Genomic DNA, 12,889 nt, shown 5'->3' with positions numbered 1-12,889 from the left:
GCTGGGCTGTCTGTCTCCAGCCCCAGTGCTCTGAACCGCTGGGCTGTCTGTCTCCAGTCCTTAACCAATTGACTGCTTGGCAACTTTTACGAGATTTTAGGTATGGGCATTAAGGAACCAGGCAAGGGTTTATGTGGTAGAGCCAAGATCTTCAGTGCCTTTAAGCATCTTTGCCTTAGCTCATTAGTCTCTGCTGAGCTTTCTGTGTATCTTGTTCTGGTATCTTTTCTGTGTTCATCCTCTCCAACCCCCTCCCCCCCACCCCACCCCCACCCCATGTTGTTCATCAGTGGTTACACAAGTTTCCTAGAAAGGATGTCCCAATTACTTGTTACAAACATGAGAACATTCTGTTTGATGCCATAGCTTAGCCTTCCTCACAGTCTCTTATAGAGGCATAAAATAGCTTAAAGTCACATTGTGTAACCTTGTGGGTAATCTTGACAGTTTCCTGAATGGCCACTTACTTGGAGTGGTGGAAACTCAAGAGAGAAGAAGTAATTTACACTCATATATCCTAATCACTGCAAGCAACTCATTCTGTTGTGAGGCCTTTAGATCCTGCAGGTTAGAGATGTGGCCCTCCATGCCTGAGAAAAGCCAGGCCCAGAGGCTCGCAGGACGTCAGAGGTCACAGAACAAGGAGGGGACAGAGCCAGGTCAGAGCAGCTCCACTGCAGCTCTGCTCACCTGCCCCTAGGCCAGGGAGGCAATGCCTGCAATACACAGTCTGCATTTCTGAGCACATTCAGCCTGTCTCCATTCAAGATGGTTAATGGTACCAGAAGTCAACTAAACTGTCCTTCCAAAGGTTGGCGCTCTGATGAGTTTTGCATGCCTGTCATCCCCCCCCCCCTTTAGGAGCAATGTGGCAGAGGCCAAGATATTTTTTCCATGTCAGTTTATCTCCCATCACTTCAGTGGCTCCTGAGTTCCTGCCAAACCTTGTGTACCACCAAGCAGCTCTAGCTTTGCTCTGGTCTTCTACAGTCTTCATGGGAAGATTTGGCTGGTGACTTTGGGAGAAGATACGGTTTCTCTGGTTCATAATGTCAAGTGGTGCTGACTAGCTCCTGCATCAAGTGTAAACGTAATGACACGCTTACTGCTGGGGGCAACCCACTCACCTCTGCCTCTTTCTACTTGGAAGAAGAGTGGCGGCATTCTGACCAGTCGGCAACACCTGCAGATCAGAAGAGAAGCCGGGCTGATTACACAGAGCCCACAAAGGGGCTTCTTGTCATCTTCTGTGTTTTTTAAGGAAGAAAAGAGTCACACATACTAGTTGAACCCTCTGCTCAGCCATGTAGGAATTCTGTGGCTCCACTCCATTTGTCCCTAGTACCTGCCGCTGGCTCTTGGCATTCTGCAGCTCTTGTGCCCAGGGGGGATTGTTGTCTTTCCTGACAGGAACTCAGCAGTTTTTCTTCAGGCTTTGACCCAGTTTCTCAGCACACTTGACAAGGACAGCAGCTGTGTGGTTCTGTGCTCTGCCTGCTGCCACCCCATGTCATCTCACAGTGGAGTTCATTAGGTCAAGCCACCTCCAGGAGTTGGAAGAGGTATCATGGAGCCTCTAGCAGTGGCATCTTCTATAAGAAACACTTTTGTAAATGTTTGACTAGTACATGTATATCAGGATTAATAGTAATTCAGGGTACTGATATAAATGCTCCTGCAGAGTTATCTTCTATTGTGTAAATGAGGAGACAGGCTCAGAGAGGTTAATTAGAAACTTTATTAGTGGCAGTGCTGCATTTGAATCTGTGACTCTTGGACTTCCAGCCTGAGCTGCTGTGTGATCGCCCCATGGCAATGTCTAAAGCAGCATTTCCAACATCAGCTAGAAACTCAATGGATGTCTTCAGCAGGCCAAGTCCAAAAACCAAGATGTAGTGTTTTACCTTTTGCTTTTCAAGTGCTCTCCCTGTGGTTCTGCCGCACCCTCCAGTCCCATCTGCTGCTACATTCCAGCTTCTGCCACTCTGGGAGAAGTTCCTTGTTTTACTTCATGTAAAATTCATTGGCTGCTGGACCCCTGCAAACAGCAGTATGGAGTAGCTGCTGAGTAAGGGTGTCTTTGGCTGGGGTTTGTGTTTGGTTGACTTACCTGTCTAATCACTTCTTCAGATGTACTTAACAAAAGGCTGTGGGCTGGGCCCTGGGCAGCTATGAACACCAGCAGGAATAGGACTTAAAGGTTTGTGCTTTGGTGGAAAGAAAGAGGCAGTGGCCATACTGGGTGGTAGGTGTAATTGTAGGTTAAACAAGAGCCATCAAGAAGGGGATAACCCTCAGCCTACGATAGGATAGGGCTTTCAGAACAAGGACCCTGCCAATCAAGACCAAGAATGAGCCTGTCAGGTAAAGATGGGTTTGGCACTAATCTTCCTGATGAAGAGGGAAGACCCGAGAATGGGCCAGTCCGGTGAGAAGCACGGGTTTGGCAGTAGTCTTGCAGATAATGAGAACCACTGAGACCTGGAAGTGAAAGAATTGGGCACAGGAGGAACTGAGAACAGCTCTATTTATGGAACTTGGGGTTTGGGGAGAGGGCAATGATTCATCCAGGGTAGGCTGCAGGTGGTGAAGCTGAAATCACCACTAAGGTCCCCGAGGCTCCACCAAGCTGTCAGTACTAAAGTCAGCTCTGCAGTACACTTCCCTGGAGTTGATGGTCCTTTTCACCATGCCCAGGGTTCAGGGATGCTGTCAGAACACTGTAAGCATCCACTGGTTCTTGACATCTTTCACATCAGCAGGTATCACTGAATGAGAGAACAGGGCAGCCAAAGCTCAGGCTGCTACTTCCCCTAACCTTGTCGGCAGCTTCCGAGTCCCATCTCCGTGCCTGTGGGAGGCTGATGTGCCAACAGAAAATTTTGTGCTGGAACATGGGCAAGAAAGCGTGGTGGAAAGGGCAGACAGGCCGTCTCATCATGGAGGTAGTAGGCCTTGCTCCAGAGGCAGGGTTAGAGACCTGGGCTAGACCACAGCTTGCTTCATGTTCCCTTTCAATAGCCTGTCAGCATTTTGTTTGGAAGTCTCAGTACCCCTTGAGTCTCTTTTTTTTCCAGGCCTCTAAATTACTACTAGCAAATTGATCATACTACTAGCAAATTGATCATAGGTCAAGGTCCTATGACCCTTCTACGAACTATTCTCTAAAGTGCTGGCACTGAACAGGTACTCAGTATTGATTTGCTCACAATGAAATTTATTTTTAATAGCCTGACACCCTGATCTGACTCATCTGTCTCCCTGGGCACCCACATGGGGTGTTACTTGGATTTTCAATTCGTTCTTGCTGCTCCAAACATCCTTCCTTTGGGTATGCAGCCATGTAAGTCCTGTGGTCCAAAAGTCCTCAAGAGATTGAACACAAAATGTGATTGTGTGCCTGTGCAAGACCAACGCGTATGTAAAAAAAGGGCAGTGGTGTTTGTGTCCTAGCCCTTCTTGCAAGTAAGGGTAGGAACCACATATGCATCCATCATAGGGGAGGAACAAGGCAAGGAGAGGCCCATTTTTAACAAAGTACAGAAGCTTATGATCCCCTTAAGAAATGAGGCCATTGTAGCAGGAGCTAAGTATTCAGGCTTTTTGTTGAAAGACAAGGTAAGGTGGCCAATAGAATAGAATCTGTTCCTTTTATATAAGCACATACTGCAAAGAAAAAGTACGTGCAGTTAGCCTGGTGTCACCCTTATTGTCAGAACAACAAACCAAGGTGAATCCAAGACCAGGGATTCACTTGGAAAGGTCATCACAGAGCCTCATAAATCTCCAAGAGTAGGATGAGCAAGTGTGAGTTTGAACAGCTCACACATTATTTCGTTAAAAATAACACAATTTCATGGCACAGTCATAACTAAACATTTTTTATTTATTTATTTATTTATTTATTTATTTATTTATTTATTTATTTATTTATTTATTTATTTAGTATACAATATTCTGTCTGTGTGTATGCCTGCAGGCCAGAAGAGGGCACCAGACCTCATTACAGATGGTTGTGAGCCACCATGTGGTTGCTGGGAATTGAACTCAGGACCTTTGGAAGAGCAGGCAATGCTCTTAACCTCTGAGCCATCTCTCCAGCCCCATAACTAAACATTTTTAAAAGAAAACGCAGACAAAGTTTAATTTACCGAATGGATAAATGGAGACTTTGAACCAGCCATTAGGCCGTCTCCTCACGCCGACGCTCTCAGTACTACATGCCGTTTTTCAATAACAAGCCCAGAAGAAACTTCTGGTCCCGAGTGTGCCTCATGCACCGGATCCTGTGACTCTCGGTCACTTGGGATCGGCCTCCTCGCCCGCCCCGCCGCTCCTTCCCTGCGGGGACGAGCCCAGATCCCAAGCACGTGGCGGGCGCGGGGCCCCTTCCGGTGCCCTAGGGGAGCGCGGCTGATGAAACGCTCGCGGCTGGACCCGGGAGACGCGGCCGCAGGGCAGCTTGGCGAGGAGACCGCTCGGGCGGGGCGCGGGAGGCGCGAGAGGCGGACGCTGGGACGCCGGCACAGGGGCGCCGTGGCGCAGAAGGGGCCTCCGACCCTGCGCGTCCCCGGGCTGCGGTGAGTGTGCGCGGACCGTGCGCGCGCCCGTACGCCCGCGCTCCGGGGGTTGGGGCCGCGGCGCTTGCGTGCGCGTCCCGCCGCTAAGGCTCGGGTGACTTGTTCCCACCCCACGCGTCAGGCGTGGGAGCTGCGGGGTAGGGCGAGTGATTTCTGGGGTGAGGGAGCCCCAAGGCCAGAGGGCAGACCAGGGAGCCAGCTGCCCAAGGCCAACGCCAGGTACGACGGGAGGCGCCGGCCGGGCTAAGCCGGCTTTCTGTTCTGGCTCCCTCCGGGTTTTTGCTCCCTGACCTTGAATAGTCAGCTTTCTCTTCCGGGGCTTAATGTCCACATCATTGAAATGGGTAGTTTGGATTCCTTGTCTAGCCAGGCCTTTTTTGTCCTAAACTTTTGGGACTGTTGCCCCTCTGATCTGTTGGATATGCAGTGTAGTGAAGCTGAGTTTGAAGAAGGAAAGACGCTTTCTCTTTCCTTTCAGGGCAGCCTGGGCAGGCGCTTAGTTGTTGGTGAGGCTGGCAGGCACTGTGCAGCGATGGGACCCCTGGGAGCTTGAGTCTGCACAGCCTGGAAAATCTGGTTGAAATGTGGATTCCCTAAGGGACTGGCAGGAGTCTCAGCGCTTGCTCGTTCTGTGCTCCGCTTACCCTTGCGTCGGGCTCCCTGACTTGTGTACTGAAGCCTGGAGCAGGGCTGAGGGGATGGTAAATGGTCAACATCTGCCCTTGGAGGTCTGCCTTCATCCTCGTGGCCCTGTAGGCTCTGGGCTGGATGAGGATCTGCAGAGGGAGCCATCCTGACCTCTGGGTCTGAACACATTCAAATCTGGCACGGCTTCTTTCAGTTTCCACTTTGGTGAAGCCTAGGAACATCTAGGCAGCCCCTTTGCTGCTGATTGCCTCTTCATCTTTCTGGCAGTTCTCTTGGTGGGTGCCTTTCCCAGTGGATGGCGATCCCTGGAGGGAGAACTGAGCAGATTCTTCATGTTGCATTCCTGGTTTTACAGTCGGGGGCTGGCCCTAGAAGGTTCTCAAGGAAGGCTTGTTTGTGGTCGATGTCAGCTGCCTTCGCTCAGTAAGCACTCTTCTCCAAGGTAGATTTTGTGAACCGGGAACCGCAGCGTAACCCTAAATTACTCTCCTGGTCCCTGCTCCAGAAATGGCGGCAGAGAGAAGTCCAGTGCCTTTCTCAAGGCCACCAAGGTGGGAAGTAGTTGGGCTGGCCAGGTTGCTTCCAGCCAGCCCACACAGTCGTGGGCGTGTGACAGGCCTATGACTGGAGTCTGCTGATTGGGTCTCTGTGGGCAGCCGAGGGGTGCTGTGGGTGCTGTGATTTCTGCCCCAAAAACAATGCTTCATTGTGGGATTTTGCAACCAGTGGATCCTTCTGTGCAGTCCCAGGCTTCAACTCCAGCCGGTGTCAGCTCCTCCCAGCCTTTTCAGCACTCCAGTGGTGTAAGGCTGAAGTGTGGCCTGGACAACAGATGACAAGGTTGTGTCTGCCTTGTGGTCCAGTAGTTGATCAGAGGAAGCAGAGGGGTGTCGACTCTGGGTGCAACCTTGTGGCTGTTTTTGTGGCTTTTGTACCTCTTGGGGGTATAAGAAAGAAAACAGGCAAGGTGAGGTTGGCAGGTAAGTACCTAGTGTGTGAGAATGCTGCTGCAGGCCAGGTGAGCAAAGACGAGACTCTGTCTTCCCTGAAGAGCATTGCAGGGTGGCTGGAATTTATTTCTAGATCATGCTGAGAAACATGGTTTCTTTGGGTCTACTCAAAGGTGTCTGTGGATAAGCTGAAGGAAAGCAGAGCAGGCCCAGAGGCGTGAGGGCATGGTACTGTGGCCTGACCCTGGAGACGCAGGGGATCCTGTGCCACTCAGTTGTGGAGAGGTGTGTCTTGGCCGTGAAACAGGAAAGCCATGTTGAGGAAAGGAAGGACCCTGGGACAGAGCACTGAACAGCATGGTCTTCCTGAAGCAGCCAAACGAGGCAGGCCTCTCTGCCCATTGCACGGATGCTCAGAGCAGAGTTCAGACTGGGGGATGGGAGGGTGCAGAAGGTGACTGCATCGATCCGGCCAGACTTTGGCTCCAAAGCGTTCATGTATTTTCCTAAAGTTTTGTTACTGTTTGGCCTTAGGCTCCCAGTTTGGTAACATTCATCCTTTGTTTTTCATTGGGAGAGAGGCTCCCAAGGAACCATCTAGACTCACCCTTCCTAAAGCTATGACCCTTTAGTACAGTTCGTCTCGACCCACAGGTTGAGAACCACATTCTAGAGCTTAACATTGGGCTGGCTTCAGATATTTGGGCCCCCTCATATGGAGCTGTCTTTCCCTACAGTTTGGTTTTATTATGCTGCCACCATCTTTTTATATATATATATAATTTATTTAACTTTATTTTATGTGCATTGGTGTGAAGGTGTCAGATCCCCTGGAACTGGATTGAGTTACAGTTCTTAGCTGTCATGTGGGTGCTGGGAATTGAACCTGGGTCCTCTGGAAGAGGAGTTAGTGCTCCTAACCACTGAGCCATCTCTCTAGCCCGCTGCTGCCATCTTCATCTCTTCAGTTTGCAGAGGTCAGGGCACGACTTTTGAGAGTAGTTGTTGCCTTCTGCCTTTTTGAGTCAGGGTCTGTCTGTATTTCTCCTTTTAGTTTTATTTATTATAATAATATATTATTATAATAGATTTATTTATATTTATATTTCTAAATGAATAAAAACATACATTTAATATTTATAATAAATTATAGATTTATTACCTTATGTGTTTTCCTGTATGTATGTCTATACTGTGTGTGTCTATTACCCTTGTGGGTTCCTGGAGCTGGAGTCATGGATGGTTGTGAGCCACTATGTGGGTTCTGGGAACTGAACCCTGGTCCTCTGTAAGGATATCAAGTGCTCTTAACTCTGGGCCATTTGTCCAGCCCCAGGCTCTCTCTTCTTGTGGCCTGGTCCAAGAGCCTCCTGCCTTCATCTCTTCCCTCTGCACCCCCATCACCATAGGAACACTGCGGTTGTAGACATGCCTGCCACGTCATCTGGCTTTTATGTGGGCACCCGGGTTGAACTCAGGTTGTCGGGTTTGTGAGGCAAGTGCTACCAGCTACTGGGTCGCCTCCCTGACCCCAGGTCCTTCGGCCCCACATTTTCATTTCACAGGGCATCCCTCACCTATGCAGCTGCTCCTGCTGAAGAATGAAAATGAACAGTGAAGGGGACGGAAGGATCAGTTTCTCCCAGTAGAGGTCAGTGGGTGGGCCTTGGGGCCAGTTTGGTCATCTGGAAGCTTTATTCGGCCTCCAGTGTCACCTTCCTTGGTAGCGAATAAATGTTGCAAAGGACCATCCACCAGACACTCACAGGATCAGTGTGCCACTCTTGGGTATTTGAGTGGAACATGATTTTCCTGGGGACACACGGCACAGGTTGCAGCAGATTGGTGACCCAGGAACATCCCTGCTTTGACTGATGCCTGCTGTGCCTGTGGGCCAGCTGATACTGGAGGCATTGGCTGTGTCTTCATTATCCTTCGGAGGGAGCTGCAAAGCCAGAGCTTACTCTCCTTACAGGCTTTTCTCAGATACAAGTTTAGCCACCAATGTGTGTGTGTGTTGGCTTGGCCACCTGGAAGCCCCAGCTACCCAGCCCTTGCCTTAGTCAGCTGTGTGTAAACAGTCACAGCAGGACTGCTGTCTTTCTTTCTGATGGGGCAGGGCTTTGCAGTAGCCTACCCCTGTCTGAAGCTGACTGTGTTTGTAGCCCAGGCTTGCCTTAAGCTTGTCCATCCTATTGCCTTTCCCCGCATGTACCCTTCAGTGTTGGGATTATGTAGATCAGGCTGGTGAACTCACATAAATCTGTCTGTTCTGCCTCAAGAGTGCTGGCATTGAAGGGTTAAAGAGTTCATATTCATGGAGTGTGGTCTCTGTGTAATGCCTTGTAGTGGGCCTGTGGGGGGAGGGCTGCTAGATCTGGAGAAGCCTATTTGAAGCTCTGGGATTAAGCCACACACATCCAAGTTTATACAAATAGAAATCGGCGGTGGCGGGACCACAGTGAACCCTGAACATGGACCGCGCCCCTTTAAGGAACTGGAGTGTAGCCTAACTGTCTGGTTAGTTCTCCTCTTCGCGCTTGTCAGGACTCTGCCTGTAATCTGTGTTTCCTGTTTGTTCCTCTGTTTTCTCCGTGTCCTCTGGTTTGCGATGCCTTGTAGAAAGCTGTACAGAAACAGCCTCCATGAAGGTGATGTCTGCCTCAGTCTTGCTTACCTGGGCATCTCAGGAAGAAATGACTGGGGCCTGGTGTGGCTGAGATGGAGAAGACCCACAGCTGGAAGGGGAATTCTCAGCTGAGGCCTGGGGAAGGTTTTAGTTCCCTCTTCTCATTCTGAGAAAGAATTTCCTCAGTAGGACAGAAAAGTCAGCATTTAGACTCCTGATGGCTGTCCCTGGCCTTTAGCAGCTCTGGCCCCAGGGAAGGCCCGGGAGCCCGGCTCACCTTCTTTCTTGTGCTGTTTTTCTTAGGCGAGAGGAGATGAGACACTGCCCCAGCATGAACTGTACACCCAGAAACAGGAAGTAGAAGCGGGGGGCAGCTGCCTCTTTGCCATGGCCTGTGAGCCTCCCACAGACCCTGGTGGGGCAGCTGGTCCCCTGCCCACCTCTATCCTGGGCTGCAGTACCCTGCCTCAAAGGAGCCCTCCTGGCTGGGGTCAAGGTAAGGTCATGACCCCTACCCCATGATCCCCTTCTCACTGTGTCCCATTCTGTGCTGAACTCACACCTATAAATGGGGTCTCTGGATAACTGGGTGTCTTTGGGATTCAGCTCCAGGCCACTTTCTGTCATTTCTACCCTGTTCTCTCTGCCACCACCTCTTGTCAGCACCTTTCCTTCCCACTAGACTACCTTTTTTAGATGTGCAGCCTGCTGGCACATTCTGACCCAGGCCTCCCACTGGACATGTTGTGAAGAGCCATCATTCCCCAGGCCAGCCACAGCTCTGCCTGCTGCCCTGTTGGCTGTTCTTTGCCAGGGCATTCAGTCTCAGGACCTCTGTACATGATGTTCTTTCTACCCATGCTTTTTTGGTACCTGGTTACCACTCATCCTTTGGGTCTCAATCATCCTTCCTTCCCATGGCAAATTATTTGATGGCTTAGCCTTAGTTGGGATTTTCTGATGTGGTCTTCCAGCACAGTTTATTTAGTATACCAGTTATCTATGTGATAAATATTGAGTGTTCAGCCTCCCTACCATAATGGAAGTTCAGGGAGGGTAGGGCTGGGTACTGTCTGTAGAGCCAGCAGGAGGCCTGCTCCATAGGAGACATGGAGTCAGTATTGTGCTCAATGAAGGGATGGATGGTAGCTGGGTGTAGCAAGAAAAAACAGCACTATAAACTGGGTGTTCTATAGAAATGTAGGCTTAATAGTGGGCCTGAAACTCTGTTCAAAAAAGCTGTATGACTGTGTTATTAATTGTTATAAAGCAATTTAAACATCTATCCATGCTGCAGTAGAAAGGGACTGGATGAAGTATTTCTTTTCTTCAAGACTTGAAAGGCATCCCTGTGCTGAATTTTAGTAAGCTCCCCTTTGCTGCTTTGTGTATATATTCTCTCTCTCTCTCTCTCTCTCTCTCTCTCTCTCTCTCTCTCTCTCTCTCTCTCTCAGCTTTGCTTAGGTCTAGAAACAAGCATTTCTAAGTGCAGGACTCATGTTGCCAAGAATCCAGGAACTCCTAGTAGAAAGGTAAATAAGAGACTCGGTGAAAGGTCTTTGTAGGGTTTGGGCAAATGCTTGTAGCCCAGAGTGTAGCTGTCTGAAGGTTCCAGACTCTCCTGGGGGAGGCTCATCCAGTGTGGCAGCGAGGGCACCAATGGGAGAGTCACGGGTGGTGGCTGTGTTTGGGCACAAATACCTCTTCCTTTTGTTTGTTCCATCTCTGTCCCCCCAGGTCAGCTGGGTAGACTGCTTTCCAGGGGCTTGGCTTCTCTTTCCCTGTGAACACCATCCACTTCTTAGAACTCTTGGAGCAAGCGCATAGTGTGGGCTCCAGTTCTCCAGTAGGGGTCTAGTTAGCCGCTCTTGTTTCTTTTCTGTCTATGCCTTTCCATTTGAGTAGTCTTCAGTTTAATGTATACTTTTATCAAGGTGGGGGTGGGGCATAAAAGATATATTAGTGTTGTCTATCAGGACTTCTGAGTTCTGAACAGCTTGTTTCTGAGTTATGAGCTCACTGGGGCCAGTGATTCACACACTTGAGGTGACATCCAGGCTGTCCTCTGAATGGCTGACAGTCTTCCATGGTTGCTGTGACCATTGGTAGGTAAGGAAATAGTTTCTCCTATACATTCACCTTGTGAGTAATAGACGGGGTCACAGTGTGATCCCTCAAGGGCTGGCCTGTATTTTATCCATGTACCGCACTCTTTTCAAAAAGTAAGGAGGGCAAAATCGAGAGTTCTTATGGAGAGGACCTAGGGTTTAGAATTCTGTGATGGAATCTTTAAGAGTGAGTGCTCTTCCTTCCTGAGCCAGGCTGTGAGGAGCCTATCAGTGCTGAGGATCAGAGTCCTATCATACTCACTCACTCATGTGTCATGCAGGCACTAAACCAGCTTAGGCACTCTTACGATGAACAGACCAGCATGGAAGCATGGCGTAAAGGGCTCAATCTGAACAATTGCACACGCGTATACCCATATGTGTGCAGACAAGGCATCGGCGGGACAAGGCTCTGTGTCCTTTCCCTTCCTCTTCCCAGTGGTACAGACTACCCACAGTGCTTAGCTTGTGACTCCTCCTCCTGTGGTCAAAGCTAGCAATGGTGTAGCTCTCTGTGACCTGCCTCCTTTTGAGGACCATTGTGATTCCATCAGCCCCCTGGGTACTGCAAGCTGCGGTTCCTGCTTAAGGCCAGCTGATCCATGCCCTGCATTCACTCTGTAATGTTCATTCCTCTTTGCCCTGGCAGCAGTCTAGGGATGCAGGTGTGGCCATCTGGGGCTGATGTTTCATAGTATCTATTTAGATCTGATATTTGGCTCATTGCTGGGATTTAAATTCTTCAGTTGAACTTCCTGTTCAGGGTTTCCCAAACATCAGGCCTCTAATGTTTTTCAGCCTCTGTTTCCAGCCTTGTGACAGGGCACTCAATACCACCCATTCTTTGCTTGATTTCTTTCTGCTTTGGGAAGTTATAAATTATATAGTTAACCAGCGTGGGTCTTACTTTTGCCTCCTGGGGACTTCCCAGTTAAGCTACCTCCTTAGGCTTGCAGGACGGCTACCACGTTCCTCATCACGAGAAGGTGCTCCCCTCCTGAGGTGTGATGCCTTCAGTTCTGACCTCCTCCAGAGGTTCACTTGTTTGGTCCATGATCCTCTGTTCTGCTTGCAGAGCTGCACAATGGTCAGGTCCTCACAGTCGTCCGGACCGACAATACCTGTGCACCCGTCTCCTTTGACCTGGGAGCTGTAGAAGAGCAGCTCCAGGCCTGGGGCATTCAGGTGAGTGCTGGCTGGTTGAGTCTGTTCTTTCTGTCCACCTGGCTATGTGCCCACCCACTGGTCTCTTCACACACATTTCCTTAACGGTTACCTGAGCTGGCCGTGGGCAGGTGCATAGGAAAGTATATTAGAAGTATCCTTCCTTGCCAGTGTGTTCACTCCGAATGTGTGTGTTGGGGTTCTGTCCAGGCCTTGAGCTGGCTAAGCTGTGCACAGGTGACCAGGACCCAGTGCTACTGCCCAGCTACACTGCCCAGCAGGAGCTAGACACGGACCAGTAAGCAAAGTGAGCCAGACAAGGTCAGCCAGGCATGGTGCCACAGTAGAGGACCATACCAGGTGCTGACGGCGTAGGAGGAAGTTTTGAACTTCCCTGTGGTGGGTGGTCATGAAAGCTTCATGGAAGGCTATACCCTGACGGGGTTGTTGAGGGTTATATTAAGAATACTGGGCAGGAGAAAGACATTGTAGTGGAGGGAACGGTTGTGACAGTTCCTGGAGCTTACCACATAATGGCTAGGATACCTTCAAACAGTGAATCCAGGCCTGCGCTTCACAGACCCGCTGTGTGGATATGGATCCAGGCTTGCTCCCCGCTGCCTGTGTGATTTCAGGCAGGAGACTTAGTGTTGTAATATGAAGCTGCCCGCAAGGCTAGCTTTACCCGAAATAATTACACGGACACTGTATTCTTTTAAACACTGCTTGACCCATTCTCTTCTAGGCTAATTATCACATATTAATTTAGCCCATTTCTAATCATCTGTGTGTAGCACCTCAAGGTGCGCT

The 12,889-nt window shown here is 49.9% G+C and overlaps 1 protein-coding gene across 5 annotated transcripts in view; it reads left to right on the top strand.

Annotated features, from left to right (window-relative positions):
• Nucleotides 1-4,178: 4,178 nt before the first annotated feature.
• Nucleotides 4,179-12,889, top strand: part of Tmem268 (transmembrane protein 268) — a 27,413-nt gene continuing 18,702 nt past the window's right edge. For 2 of the 5 annotated variants that reach the window (XM_013348220.2, XM_013348219.2), the window contains exons 1-3: nucleotides 4,654-4,799; nucleotides 9,111-9,303; nucleotides 11,991-12,100. In XM_013348220.2, the coding sequence (XP_013203674.1) occupies nucleotides 9,195-9,303; nucleotides 11,991-12,100 (219 nt within the window). In that variant the 5' untranslated portion in view covers nucleotides 4,654-4,799; nucleotides 9,111-9,194. Of the gene's footprint in view, nucleotides 4,581-4,653; nucleotides 4,800-5,284; nucleotides 6,209-7,743; nucleotides 7,830-9,110; nucleotides 9,304-11,990; nucleotides 12,101-12,889 lie in introns of those variants that run through there. The other 3 variants (XM_026782349.1, XM_026782350.1, XM_026782351.1) reach the window with 3 other exon arrangements.

This window comes from Microtus ochrogaster, chromosome 10 (genome assembly GCF_000317375.1).
Source record: "Microtus ochrogaster isolate Prairie Vole_2 chromosome 10, MicOch1.0, whole genome shotgun sequence".
In the NCBI taxonomy this organism is placed as follows: Eukaryota; Metazoa; Chordata; class Mammalia; order Rodentia; family Cricetidae; genus Microtus; species Microtus ochrogaster.
The sequence above is the reverse complement of the archived record's forward strand: the minus strand, read 5'-3'. Positions and strand labels throughout refer to the sequence as shown.